Source organism: Podarcis melisellensis (assembly GCF_964234715.1).
Source record: "Podarcis melisellensis genome assembly, chromosome: 1".
Taxonomy (NCBI): Eukaryota; Metazoa; Chordata; class Lepidosauria; order Squamata; family Lacertidae; genus Podarcis; species Podarcis melisellensis.
Genome location: NC_138528.1, coordinates 107698559 through 107719156, shown reverse-complemented (window position 1 = coordinate 107719156; position 20598 = coordinate 107698559). Strand labels below are relative to the sequence as shown.

The following is a 20598-nucleotide window of genomic DNA, read 5'->3' as shown; positions in this document are numbered from 1 at the left end:
GTTTGCCTTGCGGGTAATATGATGTTCCTTCCCTAATAGTGTACAGCGGTGACCTTTGAGAGGTCTCTAATGGAAAATGGCCTGGTAACATCTTGTCAAATGGTTCTTTTTTTAAAAAAATGCAAAAGTAATTGTGTAAGTCAGGGATGGGGAAGCTGTGCCATAACAAATGCTGCCGGACCAAAACTCCCAACGCACCTGACGATCGGACATGCTGGCTGGAGCTTCTGGCAGTTGGGAGTCCAACAACTTCTAGAAAGCCACAGGATTCCCATCCCGGGTATAAGTTATATGAGGATGTTTTTCCTAGTTTGCTTGTTTGAATAAGAATGCTCATCAGAGGAGAGATACCTGTTGTTCTTTTAAATTTAAATTACGGTATCAGGATTTTCATTCTTTTAAATGTAGCATGAATTGTATAATTTGCTAGAATTATTAGAGTTGTTTAAACTTGGGTCTGATTCTGTTGTTTAAGGATGCGCTGTAGCCAGTTTTAAAAAAATGCTCACCTTGACCTGGTTCATAGATAACAAGGAATCATTATTCCCCACTTTACGGATGAGTCGTGGCATGCCTCAGGCTTGTGGACTTCCCATTTGACAATTCTCACCTTTCTTACCAGGAATTTTCAATGTTGAACTAACCACAGTTCCCTGTGACATCCAAGTTCAGGGAACCATAGTTTGTTCCATCTGTATTTTTAGAACAACACAGAAACTGAAATCAAGGTTTGTTCTCACCATGTATGCCATGGGGAGCTGTGGTTTGTTTAAAACTAGAAGTGAAGGAGCAAAGGCATCTGATCTTTCGGAGCAAAGGAGCAGGAGAAGGGAGTGGGGAGTGCATGAGCCCAAGATTCACCATAGCTCATTCATGAAGCAGTAAACCATGGTATCCTGTTACATCTAAACCAGGCTATTCAGTTTGGGTGGTTGCAGATTTTGCATTAAGTTAATGGTTTCAATTTAAATTGTGTAATATCAGATGAATAATACATGGATTGGTTTAATATAGCTGTTCAAGTTGGGAGGCATTTTGCTTTCAATATACCCAACTAAATGAAACGCAAATCCTCCTCGCTATGTGCTGAAGAAATCTTCACTGTGTTCAGTTGCAAATTTTTCTTTGAGCTAGTCTTTAAAATTGCGCTGGCAGGAAGGAATGAGCCTTTAAAAATATGCATCAGTTAAGAAATGTGAGTTAATACAAAAGGAGCTCTTAAAACTTCCTTTCTTGCTTAAAGTAGGATCAGTATGCTTACAGTCAAGGTATGTTTCGTTTTATCTGTTAGGAAATAATATCTGCTGTTCCTGCTATGTTTGGCTATTAAGTCCTATCCAACTGGGGAAGGAGAGGTAGGAAGCACATGCAGCTGGGGGATGGTCATATTGAATTAAAAAGGGGAATAAAGTAAAGTATATTCACATATTTTACAAACGACACGTTGTAAAGATGGTGTTGCTGTAATGCCAACTGACAAAACAGTTTATGGAATATACAAATATATATCGTTAAGCATATATGCCATTGCAATGGCGTTTGAGTTTGATTGCAGACATAAACACGATTCTGCAATGGACAGTTGTGAAAACCCAAATGCCAGTTTCTTCATCCCCCAGTTAAAGTAAGTAGCTGGAAATGTGCTAATACAGAAGTAACCAAACATTGAAGTTTACTTTCTGACAAACATATTGTTACTCACATTAGTTCAGACTTTATACTGAATGAGTTGGCCATATGCCGTACTGCTCACTCCTCCCCATTTGTGTAATGTCTGAATAGGACTGCAGCCTAAACATTCAAACCCAGAGACTGAATGGGTTATTTACTTGTATAAAGGCATGGTTGATTTTACTACTTACCGGTAATCTATCATCTTGGTTCTCATATTTATTCTCATATTTTAAACTTAATTTATTTCACAAACTAACTACTGGAGAATTCTTCCTGGTTTTTTAATTTGCCTAACAGCAAAATGCATCCAGATTAATTCAAAAATGTCATGCTCAAATTCTCAAGTGATGTAATTCTGTAAAAGCTCGGTTTTAGTCAGCTTCTTCACAGCACAAAATCAGTAAAATTACATATTCTTCACCACCACTTAAGGAATTGCACCATCAGGGCCAAGTTAGACATGATGCCATTCATGTAATTAGCAATTACAAAGAGGGCGTGAATAATTACTCTATGTAGCCACATAGGTTTCCAGCTCAAGAATTCCTTCTTCTATTTTAATATGATACAGAAATATATATGCATAATCCTCCCTTTGACATGTCAGTACTATTGCCAAACAAATTGCTTTAACAAACTTAGATCAACCTTTGTTTAATTTGCTAAGAATATAGGTCAGGATTTCTAGCGTTAGTGCAAACTGTGTAACATTGAACAGTTTGATATTATTGGTAATTGTTTTTGCTTTTTGCATAATATTTCATAATGTTTTAAAGGGTGTCAGTATAACAGTTATTTAAAGTTGAAGAGTGAATTTCTAATGAAACTATTTCAGAACATGCTAATGTTAACATTGAAAAAGCTATTCCAAATATAACACATGCGGATGCATAAATATAGGACAAATTCACAAGTTGTCCATCAGATGCAGATCTAGTGAAAGATGTTCCTTTGCCAGGATAGCGTAACCATACAGTTGCCAATTTTGAACTGAATGCCTCTGAGCATGCACAGAGAGTCCCCTCTCCCAAAAGGGGGAAACAACAGAATGGGAATTTATAAACAACTGCCTGGAACAACTTTCCTGTTGGATACAATATAAATAAGCAAGCAAGTGAGCAACTGATCAAACCCCCACTGGCAGATCTGCTGGGAAAATCTGAAGCCTCCCATATTAAATAGCAGGTCTAATGATATTACACTGGCCGTGGCAAAGTTTCTTTCAGAAGTAAAGGGGAAACACAGTTTGACTAGCATGCTTTTATTTGCATTAAAAACAAAACAAGCAAACTTAGGCTGCAATCCTATACCCAAGTTACCGAGAAAGGAGTAAACCCATTGAACTCAATGGGGCTTCCTTCCGAGTTGACATAGATAAGAATTTGTAGTTCCATCTGCTATGCACTGCCAATATAAATTTGGAAGAGCGCTGTCATACTTCACTATCTCCTTTTGAGTGCGGCATAAAGTTGCAAGGGGCAAAAAACCTTCTTTTTTTCTGTGGGATTTTATTTTCAGAAGTTAAATGCAACCAGCTCTTCAGAAGGCAGCACAGTTGATATTGCCCCGCCTGGAGAGGGTGAACAGGCAGAGATTGAACCTGAAGAGGCTCTTGAACCTGAAGCCTGTTTTACAGAAGGTAACAGGGAAACAAAATAAACAAGTTGTGTTTGACAAATTAACTGTGGACTGCAGTTTTGCTGTGGCACAGCTTGCCACCATTGCCAAGATTCTTTCTCTGCTTCCAGCAGCTGGCAGGATACAAGGTAGGATTTTGAATTTAGCCCACCTGTGAAATTGACCGATCACGGGTTGGCTCAGGAGGCTGCTGACATAGTGGGGGCAGAGATGGCCATAGACTCTGTGGGGTCTTCATTCAGGTCCGCTTCCCAGGCATAAATTTAGGGCCACCTCCTTGCCTTTCATTGCAGTTGGATTTCAGATCTCCTTCCCCGCCCCCCGCCCTTTATTCAGAGTATTTTCTTCATACAGTCTTTGGTTGGTTCCTTGCTATAGAAGTTTTTGGTCGGCATATTTCAGGCCAGGAAGGAATTTTGCCTCCAGACAAATTTGCTGGTCTTGGGGTGGGGGGTTGCTTGCCTCATAGCAACTGTCACAACTTGGGTGGATAAGGCATTGGTCTAAACTCCCTAGTCTTGAACTGTGGGGAGGGGTTGAACATATTTGCACCACCCCCCCCAAAAAACCTGGGTATCCCTATAAAGGGATCCTAAGGAGGAGTGTTACTGTCAGCACACATCAGTACTTCTGGATGTGGCTAATGGATTTTGGATGTGCTAGGGCTGCCATACATCTGGATTTTCCTGGACATTACCAGGATTTCAAAGGGTCTTAGACAAGTCAATTGAACAATTGGAAAATGGCAACCCTAGGATGTCCCTTTTAACATTAAGCCATAACAGCAACTATCTTCCTTCCTCACAAGGAAGGATAAAATGGGTGAACTCCATATATACAGTCCTCAACTCTGTGGAGGAAAGATTGGTTTCTTTAAAATTCTGAAATAAAGATAACCATAAACATTTATTCCAAAATTTAACAATTTAATATCCTTGTAAACAGGCTGCATCAAGAAGTTCCCATGTTGTCAAGTGAGTATAGAAGATGGCCGAGGAAAAATCTGGTGGAATTTTAGGAAAACCTGCTACAGCATAGTTGAACACAACTGGTTTGAGACGTTCATTGTTTTTATGATTCTCCTCAGCAGTGGTGCTCTGGTGAGCAAAAATAAAAAATAAACACCTGCTATTTTCTCAGATTTTTCAATGGGCATTATAGAATGTATGGTGGCTAGTACAGTTGCTTTCAGGTTTGGAAATGTTTGATAAATAATCATGATTCACAGATATTGTAGGATAGGTGCTTAAAAAAAAACAAGAATTCCTGCTCTCTTGCTAATTGTTTGGTAATATGTTAGCAGTAGAACACGAAGCAGAAATGAAATTTTAGACCTGTATTTTAAAAAATAAGGTTTATCTCTGTGAACGATAAAGCAATGATTCCAACCTCCTCCCTGCCCCAGGCCTTTGAAGACATATATATTGAACAGCGCAAGACTATCAAGACCATGCTGGAGTATGCTGACAAGGTCTTCACATACATCTTCATTCTGGAAATGCTTCTGAAGTGGGTGGCCTATGGCTTTCAAATGTATTTCACCAATGCTTGGTGCTGGCTGGATTTCCTCATTGTTGATGTAAGTACTTGAAACCCATTGTTTCCTTTGTTCCTGTGCAGCCTCCTCATTATTTAGATCCCAAGCCTAAAAACATTACTATAACATTAAGAATAGTAATACCGCAAAGTTGACCTGAGAGTTGGGTCCTTTGCATCTGTCTTCATGAATCTGTGTTCCAGTCATGATTATTCAGAAGTGGCCTATATCTATCCATGTTAGCAAACCAAATACAGGTGAACTATCAGTGTTGCCCTTGCCTTATTTTTTCAGTTCAAGTGCCACATATTCACCGATTCATTTAAACTTTAATGGTATCACCATAAAAGCAATAACAAACCAACATTTTAAAAAGTTGGAAAACTGCTCTGGGCAAGTGAAGTGGGAAGATTTTTACCTCACAGAATGTTCAAGAAATAAATTGTGCTGACATGAAGAAAAATCACCCACCATGGAACGCAAATGTCTTGTAACACAGTAACAGTCGTAAAAAAATATTATTTGTACAAAAGTTAAAAAGGACCATGCCTGCAGGCTCAAGATCTAATATATGAAAATATGTATGTGGTAAAGAACAGTAAAAGGTAAAGGTAAAGGGACCCCTGACCATTAGTTCCAGTCATGACTGACTCTGGGGTTGCAGTGCTCTTCTCGCTTTATTGGCCGAGGGAGCCGGCATACAGCTTCCAGGTCATGTGGCCAGCATGACTAAGCCGCTTCTGGCAGTGCATGGAAACATCGTTTACCTTCCTACCGGAGTGGTACCTATTTATCTACTTGCACTTTGACGTGCTTTCAAACTGCTAGGTTGGCAAGAGCAGGGACCGAGCAATGTTACCTGCACAGGGGGGCAGTCTGGAGTGCGTGCTAGGCTTAACAACTTATCAAGACTATGGAGAGACCAAGGAACAGATGCTCAGTAGCCCACCCTCTTTCTGAGCACTGCCGAAAGGACCAACCACTGCTCCTGAATAGCCGCTTCAGTGAGATATGCTCAGTTGCATCTGCATATCACTCATCCTGCCACTTAACAGAAAAGTGTGTCAAAGTAAGTCATAGTGACCAAGAGGATGCAGTCTTATTAACAGCTTTTTAGGACAATGTTATTCTAAAGTCTTATATATTACCTGAGGCGGCTTTATTTTATTTGAGGCGGGCCAGGATATTTATACAGTGGTACCTCGGTTTAATTCCAGTCCTGGTTACGAACGATTCGGTTTACAAACTACACAAAACCGGAAGTAGTATCCTGGTTTGCAAACTTCGGTCTAAGAACAGAATCCAAACAGTGGAAGGGCACCGGCGGCAGGAGGCCTCATTAGGGAAAGTGTGCCTCGATGTAAGAACGGTTTCAGTTTAAGAACGGACTTCCAGAACAGATTAAGTTTGTAAACCGAGGTACCACTGTATACATACAGAGCAGCTGGTTAGAATGGCTGACTGAATAAATAATTGAACTTCTCCCAGTTAAGCTTGAACTGACAAACTATGCATTGATAATAACTGATTGTCATGGTGAGAGGTCAGCCTGAAACTTGTGTTATTGTCCCAGTTTTTGCTTATCTGATAGAATAATTTGATACCTGCAATGAAATCGTAAGGATTGAGAAGTGGGGAGTTAACTTTCATCCTGATTTATCCTGAGCAATGTGGAAACTAATGCTCACTTCCTTTCCCCCCTGTGTGCAAAGGGAAAGAATAGTAGGTTAGCTCCCATGTTATCTTGCTGTACTTTTAACTTCCTGACACTTGTTATGTCAGTGTGCCTAATGAAAGTAGGCTAAAATAACACATATTAATCTCACCTTTCAGTGCCTTATATCTCCCGAACCACATTCCTTCCTTCTTTTCTTATTCTGATTTATCTCATTGCTTGAGAGAGGGGCGGAAGCAAGCAAGAAAGTGTAAAACAAAAGAATAAGTAATTTACAATAGCCAAGAACACATCCACAGTTTGAATGGGTGTATGATTAAATCGGCAGGTTCCTCTCAGCATGATTTAGAAAGGTTTGGAGTAATTCGTTCCCTCGTACTTTGCTTTCTCTCCATTGAACATGCCACCATGTTCTTGTCTGATCTTCAGACGTTTCTCAATAGGGTTAGGCCTTGTTACTACTCATATGGGCAAATGTGTCTTGCTTTTACAACACCACTTTCCCCAGTCAACATGCCGCTCCGGCAGCATGGCGGCAGCAGGAGGCCCCATTGGCTAAAGTGGTACTTCAGGTTAAGAACAGTTTCAGGTTAAGAACGGACCTCTGGAACGAATTAAGTACTTAACCCGAGGTACCACTGTATTTGCACGCTCCTCCTCACTCATGAGATACACTAGAACTGACAGGGAGCAGCAGCAACTAGCGACCCTGAAGGCAGCAGCCAGGAGACCTAGGCCTGACCCTGACCTTCGTGTTATGGCTGGGTTCACCACCACACCGTGTGTCTGTTTTGCAATAGGGGAAGGGGAAGACTGTAGTTAGTGGCAGAGCACATGTTTGGCATGCAGAAGGTCCCAGATTCAATTCCTAGCATTTCCGGGTAGGGCTCCTGTCTGAAATCCTAGAGGGCTGCTGCCAGTCATGTGGATAGTACTGAGCCTCAGTTTGAAGACAAATTCTGGGCCTCAGGTCAAGTGAATCCTGGTTTTGTGGTTTTAGAAGACACCTGAAGGCAGCCCAGTTTAGGGAAGCTTTTAATATTTGATGAATTATTGTATTTTAATATTTTGCTAGAAGCCGCCCAGAGTGGCTGGGGAAACCCAGTCAGATGGGCGGGGTATTAATAATAATAATAATAATAATAATAATAATAATAATTACCTTGTTCTCTATGTCTGTATTAAAAGGAAACGCACTAACGTGTTTTACCTTTTTTTTCCCCACCTGCAGGTTTCATTGGTTAGTTTAGTAGCCAATGCTCTGGGCTATTCTGAACTGGGTGCCATTAAATCACTTCGAACACTAAGAGCTTTGAGGCCTTTAAGAGCCCTGTCACGATTTGAAGGAATGAGGGTGAGATAGCCATGAAATGACCCTGAAATAATATGTGCATGAAACATGACTATCCACGCAGAATAAAGAATGACAAATCCATGTTGAAATGTTGCACTATATTTTTTTTTTTTCTTTACCGCATGCCGCAGTCACCAGCGTTTCTAAAAGCTTATCAGTTCTACAGTCTTTGAGGAGTTTTCCTTCTCAGCCAAGCATTTACATCTCGGTCCCTTGCATGTATGTTGCTTAAAAGTTATTTCAGGATTGCATTGGTTGTGTTAAGACACTCCAGAATGATCAGATTTGTGTGAGAGTGTACAGGGCTATGTGTACTTGGCAACTCCCGGATTAAAATATTGAGGTCAGGCAGTCCAAAGTTTGCAGCAAGGAAAGCTGGATTTTGGAACATCATTGGGTTACACAGACTGAGAAATTGTGCATTTATATTTCTCTGTTATATAGTTTGTTTGGCATTTTTTTCCATGTTGCATAGTCTTATGAGTCATGGGAGGGCCAAAGGATTGAACTGAAGCAGCTGCACTCCTGCCCCCCCCCCCAAAAAAAAGCTTGTTTAGCCACATGCCTGGCTTCTGAGCTTTCAACAAACATTGCCCACATACTTTCAAGGATACCTTTGCAGGCAGAAGAGTTATAAATGCTCCACCAGGCATAATATCCTGCACTCCCACATACATACAGCCCTGTATGCATTCCTGACAAGGCTACACAGCATTAAATTAAAGTTGCATGGTTTCAATCTGAGCATCATTTGAAAATGGTAGAGAACACGTTGAAGATGGCTTAACTGCTGTCACTTCAGCAGTAGAATGCAGGTGAGTGTGTTCATGGTTTAATAGTTCAACCTAGTGAACTTGTGATCAGGAATCTATACTCAAATCAAAAACCTTTTAACAACACAATATTCCAGTGTATAAAGGTCACCATACTAAGGACCTAAACCTGAAGGGAGCGCAAATCACATAAATGATAAGGGCACAAATTTAGTTTTCAGGGTCTCAAAATTCCGCATTGTTCTGTCATGAAATTGAACAGCAGGAATGAATTCTGCTTATTGGGATTTGACATACAGATTATTACCGTAGATAGTGCACTGGACTCCAGCCTTCAGAATCTCACAAAATTTCCACACAAATTTGTAGACCAAATGGGGAGACGAAAATCTTTTAAGACCTGCATAATCCCTAGAGCCCAATCTTTCTTTCCAAGGAGAAAATTGGACAGAATTGCCACCACTGCAGGTGACATATAATACCTGTTCCACATTTGTTAGATTGTTTAGTGTGCCAGTGCCTGCACTTAGGAACTCCCTATAATAATACCCTTTTTGGGTATCTCCTAAAAACATGCTTGTTTAGACAAGCCAAACCAGATACTTAGAAAGTTGAGGCAATTTTAATCTGATTTTAGTATTTTAACTTTTGTATGGTTTTAAAGTATGGTTGTGAATTTTTCTTGATTTTACTGTTTTCTCTTTTTTGTCAACCGCTTTGAGGTTTGTTTGCTTTTATGGTCAAGCAGTGTATAAATTTTATGAAATAAATAATAAAAGTTTACCCTGGTAGACTAAAAAGGCATACTAAACAAGGCAATGAAAGAGAGCTCGAGTGTGAAGCTAAGGAGCATGAACTCCTCATTAGCAGTATATTAGAAAGTATTTGCATCACCTGGGGAAAAGTGTGTGTGATGTCTTTTACTTTAAAGTCATAAGGATGGCTATATATAGGGCACGAATGTGGGAACTCCAGTCCTCTATGGCTGAGAGGAGTTGGAGTCCAATGACCTCTAGAGAGCTACAGGTTCCCCAGCCATCTTTTAGGATGTTTATATGATGCTTCTGGTTTGGTCCAGCAACTCATTTGACCTCTCTGATGGTCACATTGATATCTGCCTTCCAGTAAATAATTTAGGTTTTATGATTTGGGGTTGGGGGTGGGATAGGGAGAAGGTTTGTTCAGTGCCTGTAGGTTTCAAGATGATGGAAGGGTGCAGAAGGGTTGCAAAGTCCTCAGCAAGTGAAGAGGCCAAACAAAATTGTGGATCTGCAAGGTGGACATGTCCCCAAGACAATCCATGCATGTATAGCATGTATCAAGGCTTCACCTATATTGCAATAAACCCTTACATTTCCTCCGTTTTTTACATCTTGATATCTAGTTTAATGCAAAACATGTTCGTGCTCACGGAAGGGCTTTTGATTCAGCATCCACTAATGGAAAAGGAAGAGAAGGTGGTTTTTGCAAATTCCCTCTGCACTTTCCAGCTGGGGGGGGGAGGGTCCCCTAAACTCTGGAGCTAATTTGGAGGGGGGAACTGGGGACTGCAGTGGTGAGAGGGAATATGCAAAATAATAATAATAATTGCCCCCTCTTCTCTCCTGTTAGCAGACACCTCTGCTGAATCAAAATACCTCCTGTGAACAGAAGGGCATGAATTGGATTCCGCACATAATATTAACATCCAATGAAATGTGCATTTGCCAACAAAAGCTCAGGCTGCTTCAGAAGTAGTATCTTCATTTTAGAGTAAAGTCAAATCAATGCACATAGTTTTCCTAAAGAGAAGTGTAGCTATTTCATAAATCAGTCTTGAATTTATTTGGCTATATTTAACAGGAATATGCTTTTCTCCTTCCACAAAGCTCTGCAAATTTAAAAGGCTTATTAAAGAATTAGGGTTGAAGACTGTATGCTTAGTGGAGAAAGTCTTGTTGCTTTACAAGACATCTTAAAACCCAGGCAGTTGCTTCATGGCATTTTTTTGCTTCAGCATCTCAGCCATTCCCTGTTTGAAGGCCTAGATTGTTGCACAGTTATCGGTCTTTGATTTATATGCTTGGTATTTAACCTTTTTTTCTCTCTTTTTTCCTGCCTAGTGCACACAAATGTTACGATTCCATCTTGCCACTATCAGGTTTTATTTTACTTTTTGCACTTACTTGCTTTCCCTGTAGAGTTTAGTTCCTGCTTCTTTGTCTTGTTTCTTTTGCACTGTACCATTAACAACGGGATTTTCTATTAACATGCATCAACCCCCTCCCACATATATGTGTATATGTATTTAAAACAGCCCAAGTGTTGAAATTGTAAAGACGCGAATAGAAATTTGGAAGCTATATTCTTCAGCTGTAATGGATAAATCGGAATTTTCTTTTTCTTTTCTGTCCAATTTTCATGATAGGTGGTTGTCAATGCTCTGGTTGGCGCGATCCCTTCCATCATGAATGTGCTCTTGGTTTGCCTCATATTCTGGCTGATCTTCAGCATCATGGGCGTAAACCTGTTTGCTGGCAAGTTCTACCACTGTGTTAACACCACGACAGGTGAAATGTTTAATATTAGCGAGGTTGACAATAAAACTCAGTGTGAGGAGCTCATCAACGACAATCAGCCTGCCCGGTGGAAAAATGTGAAAGTAAATTTTGACAATGTTGGAGCTGGTTACCTCGCTCTGCTTCAAGTTGTAAGTAGTTTAGTTTTCCTATTCTATACTCCCTGCATAAAATACCAGTGCATAGGATCAGGCCATCCCTGGGTGGGCTCAAACCAATAGCCTGGTTAACAGCCAGACGCGCTGACCCATTGCGCCACAGGCGGTGTTGATACAACTCCTCCGCCAAATTTTGACATCAACATTCCCTGCATACATGTCTGTATGTTTACAACTGTGCTTAATGTTTGCATTTTATCTGCAGGCTACTTTTAAAGGATGGATGGATATTATGTATGCAGCTGTTGATTCAAGAGATGTAAGTATCAGTATACATTCCATCATACATGTAAGCACTAATTCTGTTGGTAACTCGTGGGAGTCTGCTTGACAATCCCGGCAGTCAAAATATTATTGGTTTTTCTGTGACATACAGATGACCAGCCCATAGGTCTCCTGACCTAAGGAACTAAAAAAACCACTCAAATTTTGGGCTCATTGTTTATAACACAGTAGTTGCATACAGATAGATACACATGCTAGGCTGTTTCTTCTTCTTCTTCTTCTTCTTCTTCTTCTTCTTCTTCTTTTTTTCATTGAATTGGTGTGCTTTGAAGAAAATGGGTGGTTGTTTTCTGCTTCGTGTGTCTATGCTGAGATCCTGCAATTTCTTGTTGGATTGTAGGTAGAAGATCAGCCGTATTATGAGGATAACCTCTACATGTATCTTTATTTTGTTATCTTCATCATCTTTGGATCATTTTTTACTTTAAACCTTTTCATTGGTGTCATCATAGATAACTTCAATCAACAAAAAAAGAAGATAAGTATTTAAGGGTTTTTTTCTATTCTCTGGAAATAAAGCTACAGTGGTTCCTCAGTTTTTGAACATAATACCATGGAAGCCCATTCGAGTTCCGAAATGTTCAAAAACTGAGGACTCAGTAGCCGCCAGTTAGGCCTCCAGATCTTGCACTCAGCGGAAGCCGTGTGGCATGCTCGACTTCCAAAGCGTGTTCGAAAACTGAAGCATTTACTGCCAGGTTTTCAGCGTTCGAAAACCAAAACGTTCAACTTCCGAGACGTTCAAAAACCGAGGTACTACTGTGCTATAAATATTGGGTGTGGGTTTTTTAATTGCCAAACCTAAGTCCTGCCTGGTGTGAAGTAATCGTCTTAGAACATTAAAAGAAAAGACAGTTTTTCATTTATATAAAATGCTCGCTTTAGAAGCTGACATTTATTTCTGCTCCACCACTATGAACTTGAAGTAAAAAAATAAAATAAAAAGTATGATATCACTTCAAGACCCTGAGAGTTTAACTTGTAATGTGTAACCTGGGGGGTTGGGGGGAATATATATTCCGCTTTTCTGCCTTTATAAAGGCCCCTAGACAGCAATCAAGTCTAAATGAAACATTGAAAACGCTAAAAACATTACAGCACAGCAGCAAAGCCAGAAAAGAGGCAAAATGAATGCACAATTAATCATCTTGTAAGTCCTACCCACCCCTTGATTATGCTAAAAAGCATCATTTACAGTGTGATAAAAAGACGGTCACAATGGAACCAAATAGGCTTCTTGCACAAATCTGGTCCAGGACCCAAACTGACTACCTGCCTCAGATAACAAGGTGTTAGGGAGAATGACCCCGGCTGTTCATTTAAGTGGATGCGTACTTGTGGGTCGTGTTGACGTTCATGATTTCCATTTAGGACCATAAAGTAAGGTTACCAGATTTTTTTCAATGAATCCGGGGACACTTTTCAACTTCCTACTAGATAGATAGATTTTGTCAGGGGAGTGATTTGTAAATCCAGGGACTGTCCCCGGGAAACGGGGATGTCTGGTAACCTTACCATAAAGGCCGAAACCAGCACTTTGAACTGGGCCCATGAAATAGCTTGGTAGGCTATCAATATGGTGTAATATGAGAGTAATATGCGTTGGCCTATGAAGGCTCTCATTGGCCTCTAGTATAAGCTGGAACTTACGTGGTGTTTTAAAATGCGCTCAGTTAATCAGAGCATAAGTTAATCTGCGGACGTGTTTTGTAACATGATTTGTTTTCGTTTCATTTCTTTACTTTGGAGGCCAGGACATCTTTATGACGGAAGAACAGAAGAAATATTATAATGCCATGAAGAAATTAGGGTCTAAAAAGCCACAAAAACCTATACCTAGACCAGGGGTAAGGATTGCTTTCTACTTCATATATTTGAAGATTCAGCATTGTCTACCAAAGTCTATATAAGCCATTTAATATACTATTTTTTAAAAAATCTAAGCAGTACGCAAAAATAACATGAAAAAATAAAACTATAAACTTCTTTACCCTGGGCTTCGATACCTGAGAAATTTGTTTACAGCTTATTTTTGTGACTGGTTTGTTTTACACTGTTAGACTCGTAGACTCACAGAATTATAGAGTTAGAAGGGACGCCCAAGGATCATCTAGTCCAACCCTCTGCAATGCAGGACTATGCAGCTGTCCCATAGGGGGATCAAACTTGCAACCTTGGTGTTATCAGCCCCATACTGTCACCAACGGAGCTACATGGCAGTGGTATTAATATTGTAAATGGTTGTAACCTGCCCTAGGACCTTTGATGAAAGATTGGAAGAAATAATAGTAATAACAACAATAGGCACAGGTAAAATGAGGGATTCAGAAATAACCAGGTCCCACTTTATGGGTCAGGGAAAGTCTGAGCCAAAAAAATATGTCTTCACAAATTCTCTGAAGTAACTAATAGGTGATGCTTCTTGTATGACAGATGAAAGAACTTCCACAATGTAGAGGCAGTGGCAGCAATTTGCTACCTGCTCTCTGCTTTCATTCTCAATTATACCCTAATCATGTTTTCCCCACCTCTTACATTTTCAAGTAATATAGGGCAAAATTATTGTTGTTTATGCTGGCCAGTTTAAATGTACGAAACTTTAGGTAGCAGTGGCCTTAATATTTTGGTGCACCACATGCCTGACTATTAGGGCAGCTCAGATGAAACTGAGGTTGTTGATTGCTTTTCTGGTTGCCTCCCAATAATGTTCAAAGAAGCAAGAGCTCTAGCAGTTACTTCTCAAAAAGCTAAGATGCGAGGAAGCAGATTTAATAGCCTGATCCTTCGAAGAAGAAGGCAAGATATAGGTAGATTAGATAGATAGATGATAGATAGATAGATGATAGATAGATGATAGATAGATAGATAGATAGATAGATAGATAGATAGATATAGATAGATGATAGATATAGATAGATAGATAGATAGATAGATAGATAGATAGATAGATAGATAGATGATAGATGATGATGATGATGATGATGATAGATAGATAGATAGATAGATAGATAGATAGATAGATAGATGATAGATAGATAGATAGATAGATAGATAGATAGATAGATAGATAGATGATAGATGATAGATAGATAGATAGATAGATAGATAGATAGATAGATAGATAGATAGATGATAGATAGATGATAGATAGATAGATAGATGATAGATAGATAGATGATAGATAGATGATAGATAGATAGATGATAGATAGATAGATGATAGAGATAGATCGATAGATAGATAGATAGATGATAGATAGATAGATAGATAGATAGATAGATAGATAGATAGATAGATAGATAGATGATAGATAGATAGATAGATGATAGAGATAGATAGATAGATAGATAGATAGATAGATAGATAGATAGATAGATAGAGATGATGATAGATAGATAGAGAGATAGATGATAGATAGATTAGATAGATAGATAGATAGATAGATAGATAGATAGATAGATAGATAGATAGATGATAGATAGATGATAGATAGATGATAGATAGATATATGATAGATGATATAGATGGATAGATATAGAGATGTTTGTAAAGAGAGTTATTTTCACATTGTTCACATTTTCTGTTTTTATTTTTAACAGAACAAATTCCAAGGAATGGTCTTTGATTTTGTAACAAAACAAGCCTTTGACATCAGCATCATGATTCTTATCTGCCTTAACATGGTCACCATGATGGTGGAAACAGATGACCAAAGTAAAGAAATGGAAACCATTTTATCTAGGATCAATCTAGTGTTCATTGTGCTTTTCACTGGCGAATGTGTACTCAAACTGATTTCACTCCGTCATTATTACTTCACCATCGGATGGAACATCTTTGATTTCGTAGTTGTCATTCTCTCCATTGTAGGTAAGAACCATTTCTTTCCATGAAGGCGTAGCCTCACGAGCCTTTTCGCATATTGGGGGGGTTCCCCTTTTCAAACTAGAGATGTGCTTATGTCACACCCACATAATTGTGTATGATGAATGGACACCTGTCTGTTGCACGATGTAAAAGCATGGTTGGCTGTGACTTCCTGTTGTGCTTACAAACAGAAAATAAATAAATCTATACATATATGCTGGCTACATATGTATGATGACCGTATGATGAACGCTTCCCCCTACACATGTATAATATTTCATGAAGGTATCTGTGAAGGTAAGTGTGATATTTTTAGACAAAAGTTAACATGTATGTAGATCCTACAGAAAAACACAAATTTGCTTCATCATATGTCCTAACCACAAGGGACGTGGGTGGCGCTGTGGGTTAAACCACAGAGCCTAGGACTTGCCGATCAGAAAATTGGCGGTTCAAATCCCCGCAACGGAGTGAGCTCCCGTTGCTCAGTCCCTGCTCCTGCCAACCTAGCAGTTCGAAAGCACAAAAGTGCAAGTAGATAAATAGGTACCACTCTGGAGGGAAGGTAAACGGCGTTTCCGTGCGCTGCTCTGGTTCGCCAGAAGTGGCTTAGTCATTCTGGTCACATGACCCAGAAGCTGTACGTCGGCTCCCTCAGCCAATATTGCGAGATGAGCGCCGCAACCCCAGAGTCGGTCACGACTGGACCTAATGGTCAGGGGTCCCTTTACCTTTACCTTTATGTCCTAACCACAGTCTGACTAGCACTCTAAAGTCACCCAAACCATTTTGGAATGTTTTTTAAAATCATTTCTTAATGAATTTCTGTTATATTTCTTACTCGTTTTGTGATGCTATCAAATTAACAGTTATAAAATGTGCTTAAGATAACTGAAGATTAACAAATGACAAAATAGAATATTTGTTTTTCTTCATTGTTAAGCTTCATGTATATTAAATTACATCCACATAGTTCTCTCACAAGTTTCACATTGTAATTAAAAACAACACACGTTTTCAAGATGTTTTACAAGATAACCTACTTCCCTGTGGTTATGCTTTGTGTACCTCTGTCTTATGTATCTGCATTAAGAAAAACATTAATATTTACAGTATGAGCACAACTGAGACATATTAAATTACATTCACATGCTGACATCCATGCTGTGTTCTCTTTCCCTGTGACTAATATGGTCATATTCAAGGCATCCTAGAAAACAACTCCCTTTGCTTTAGATTTCTTTCACCCATGGAGCTGGTTCACCCAGCACACTAAACCATAGTTGGTTTTAAATCATGTGTAATTGTGGAAATGTCTCCCACTCTTTACATAACTTCCCCCTCCATGGGTGCCACACACAGCAGAAACAAACCATAGTATAGCTTGTCATGTCATGCAAACCCCCAAAGTGGTTTAAATTTTTTAATAAAAAAAAAAATGAGTGGTAAGTTAAAAATGTCAAGAACAAACCTTTGCTTATTTCTGTCTTATCACAATCATGGTCTGCATGACACAACAAGCCATACTGTGGTTTGTTTGTGTTGTGCAGAGCACCCGCATAGGGGTGTGTCTGAAGATGTGCTGGGAGTGAGAAGGATATAAACTATAGTTTAAAACAAACTATGGTTCAGCACAACCTGCAAACCAGCTCATAGCATGAATCTTGAGTATAATGTCCAATTCATGTTCTTACACAATATGAAATATCTGGTTATAAAACTGGTGTTGCCTTAAATATTTTTCTTTGCAGGTATGTTCCTAGCAGAAATCATTGAAAAATACTTTGTATCACCCACCTTGTTCCGAGTGATCCGACTTGCCAGGATAGGTCGCATCCTGCGTCTCATCAAGGGTGCTAAAGGGATCCGCACTCTGCTTTTTGCCTTGATGATGTCTCTCCCTGCCTTGTTCAACATCGGTCTTCTCCTTTTCCTGGTCATGTTCATCTACGCTATATTTGGAATGTCCAACTTTGCCTACGTGAAGAGAGAAGTGGGCATCGATGACATGTTCAACTTTGAAACCTTTGGCAACAGCATGCTCTGTCTCTTTCAAATCACCACCTCTGCTGGCTGGGATGGGTTGCTAGCACCCATTCTCAACAGTGGGCCGCCAGACTGTGACCCTGAGATAGACCACCCAGGAAGTTCGGTCAAAGGAGACTGCGGCAATCCCTCCGTTGGGATCTTCTTCTTTGTTAGTTACATTATAATATCATTTTTAGTTGTAGTGAACATGTATATTGCTGTGATTTTGGAGAACTTCAGCGTTGCTACAGAAGAGAGTGCTGAGCCTTTGAGCGAGGACGACTTTGAGATGTTCTATGAGGTTTGGGAAAAGTTTGATCCGGATGCAACCCAGTTTATAGAGTACTGCAAACTCTTTGACTTTGCAGCTTCTCTGGAGCCGCCTCTTCTCATTGCAAAACCAAACCACGTTCAGCTTATTGCGATGGATCTACCCATGGTAAGTGGTGACCGAATTCACTGCCTTGACATCTTGTTTGCCTTTACAAAGCGTGTTTTGGGAGAAAGCGAAGAAATGGATTTGCTCAGAGTGCAAATGGAAGACCGGTTCATGGCAGCCAACCCTTCGAAAGTGTCCTATGAGCCAATTACAACCACCCTGAAACGAAAGCAAGAGGAAGTGTCTGCTACCATCATCCAGCGGGCTTTCAGGAGTTTCCTCTTAAAACAAAAAGTGAAAAAAGTGACCTCTATGTATAATAAAGACAAGTGCAAAGACGGCATTGCCCTTCCCATCAAAGACACGATTCCTGATAAATTTAACAGGAACTTGACTCCTCCAGAGAAAACAGAGGAAAGCTCCTCCACCACCTCCCCACCTTCCTACGATAGCGTTACCAAGCCAGGCAAACAGAAATATGAAAAGGGCAAGACGGATAGAGATTATAAAACTAAAGATGCCAGGGCTAGCAAAAAGTGAAGCAAACTTTTTACGTTCCTGTTTGTGTGCAAATTTGTTTACAGCCTTTGAAAGGGTACGTATCCTGTCAGCGAGACTCCCTTGGGAGATTTATGCCAAACCTGTCAGTTTATACTTTATAAATATATTACATAGATATATCTATATATGTATATAAACAGATAAAATCTCTCTAAAGGTCAGTGCCTATAACAAGACAGTGACCCCTCGTCACCAAACTAACTCTGTAAAACAGGGTAGGAGCCTGCTTTACTCACAGCCGGCAGGGTGGAAGAGAGACAGACAGGAACAGAAACAATATGGCCGTTCCAAGAGGTGCACAACGCTATAGCCTATGTGTTTAATATACTGCAAGACACTTGGTCGGTAAGTGTTTACACTGTGTCTATTTCAACTGCCACATTTGCCATATTTTTACACACACACACACAGTGTAGGTGGGTTTATCATTAAAAACAAAAAACATTCACAGGGTGTTTACTATTATATGTGACTATTTTTGTAAAACGGGTTTTCTGTTGCGGCGGGAGGGAAGGGGTGGGGTTACCAGGACCACGTGTTCTACTCTCTGGTTCTCTGTCACATGCAGACAGAGAAGCAAACTGCATGAAGGCATGCTGCGCTTAACAGATCCTGCATGGAACCGACGTGACGTCATCAGGCAGAGTTTTTAACCTCTTCCGTATTTCAAGGTTGGCTCCGATGTTTTTTTAAAAAGCGATTTTACACCTTCTGTTGACCAATCAGGCAAATCCACTTGTGCCTGCAGTTGATAAAAAAAAAATCCCAAATGGATTATTTTTATGCTGATCACTCAATCCGAGCATATACACACTATCTCAGTCCTAGGTATTTCTCTAAATCCAGCCCTTTGCCCAAGGTGAGATCGTCTCTGCATGGAACAATCACTTCCGTCACAGGTTAATTCCCAGTACCGAGCATCTGTGCAGCAGGAATAGGGAACAGACAAAAGTGTCCCTGCCAGAGGTGCCTGTTGATTGTCAAATGGTTTCGGGAGTAAAGTAGTGCAAAAATAGGCCCGGAAATGGGCAAAAAAAGATAGGGTCTTAAAAGTATTACTTTGTCTTAAAAGTACTGTATAGTCCTCTGCTCTCAGTATAGTTCATGCCTAAATCTTAGAAACAAAGACAAAAAACAAACACCAGTTTAACTCTGTGATGTAAATACTCATTTTATAGTTGTACATATTTGAGCATACAAGCAAATGGTTTGGCCACAGTGTATTTCTGCAAACATGTGCCACAGCAGGTCTAGCTTGCAAGCTCTCGGCAGATGATATCTGATATTCTATACCATTACAGATAACTGGGAGGGCACTGGTGCATGTGAATATTGCCTTTGCTACGACTGCACCTTGCTCCTTCCATGGTCCACTTTCATTTTCTAGAGGAAGTAGTGAAGTGAATGAGATAGCCTCATTTCTTCCTATCACTGAGCAATAGTTGGCAGTTATCAGTGAGCTTTCCCCCCATTTTTTCCTCTCAGCCTTCTAAAGTTTCAACAGGCTACAATACAGTGTAGACCAAGACAGTATTGAGAATACTGTAAGCTGTTTATCCTGTTGACAATGCAGTTAGCATATATAAATAATGTATTAAAAAATGGCAGCATAATGTACATAAGATTCAGTTCAGATTCATGTAATTTTCTTTTCCACAGTCATTTTGTTTACTTTACATTCATTGTATCTTTCAGTTGAGACCTCCACAATACAAAAATAAAAATAAAATAAAATGATGGAGACTTTGTTGCTTGCTCTGCTTTGTAACTCATTCCAATTAAGCATGATGTTGCTGTTTCGGCTACATAATCATCAACGCTCGAGGAATGATGGGCAGAGCCCACTTCATTCTGCTTTGTGCTGAGTCAGATGATTGTTGGAGATAAAAGTGACTGAACCTGGTCCTCTTTGTATGCAAAGCATGTACCTCTGAACTAGGGTCCTTCCCCTGTTATACCAGCTAGGCAGATGTGCCCTAATACAGAATCCCTGCTTTGTGAAGATATAAAAAGGTAAATATAAAGGACCTGTGGATGGCTAAGTCCAGTCAAAGGCAACTATGGGGTTGATGCGCTCATCTCACTTTCAGGCTGAGGGAGCCGGCATTTGT

General features: G+C 39.9%; 1 protein-coding gene across 1 annotated transcript in view; it reads left to right on the top strand.

Annotated features, from left to right (window-relative positions):
- LOC309376657 (sodium channel protein type 2 subunit alpha-like) overlaps positions 1–20235 on the top strand; it is a 68268-nt gene extending 48033 nt beyond the window's left edge. The window contains exons 19-28 of the mRNA XM_081923199.1: positions 3193–3313; positions 4258–4412; positions 4718–4891; positions 7756–7878; positions 11059–11340; positions 11573–11626; positions 11993–12130; positions 13395–13499; positions 15252–15522; positions 17271–20235. Of these exons, the coding sequence (XP_081779325.1) occupies positions 3193–3313; positions 4258–4412; positions 4718–4891; positions 7756–7878; positions 11059–11340; positions 11573–11626; positions 11993–12130; positions 13395–13499; positions 15252–15522; positions 17271–18466 (2619 nt within the window). The 3' untranslated portion in view covers positions 18467–20235. The remainder of the gene's footprint in view (positions 1–3192; positions 3314–4257; positions 4413–4717; positions 4892–7755; positions 7879–11058; positions 11341–11572; positions 11627–11992; positions 12131–13394; positions 13500–15251; positions 15523–17270) is intronic.
- Positions 20236–20598: the final 363 nt, after the last annotated feature.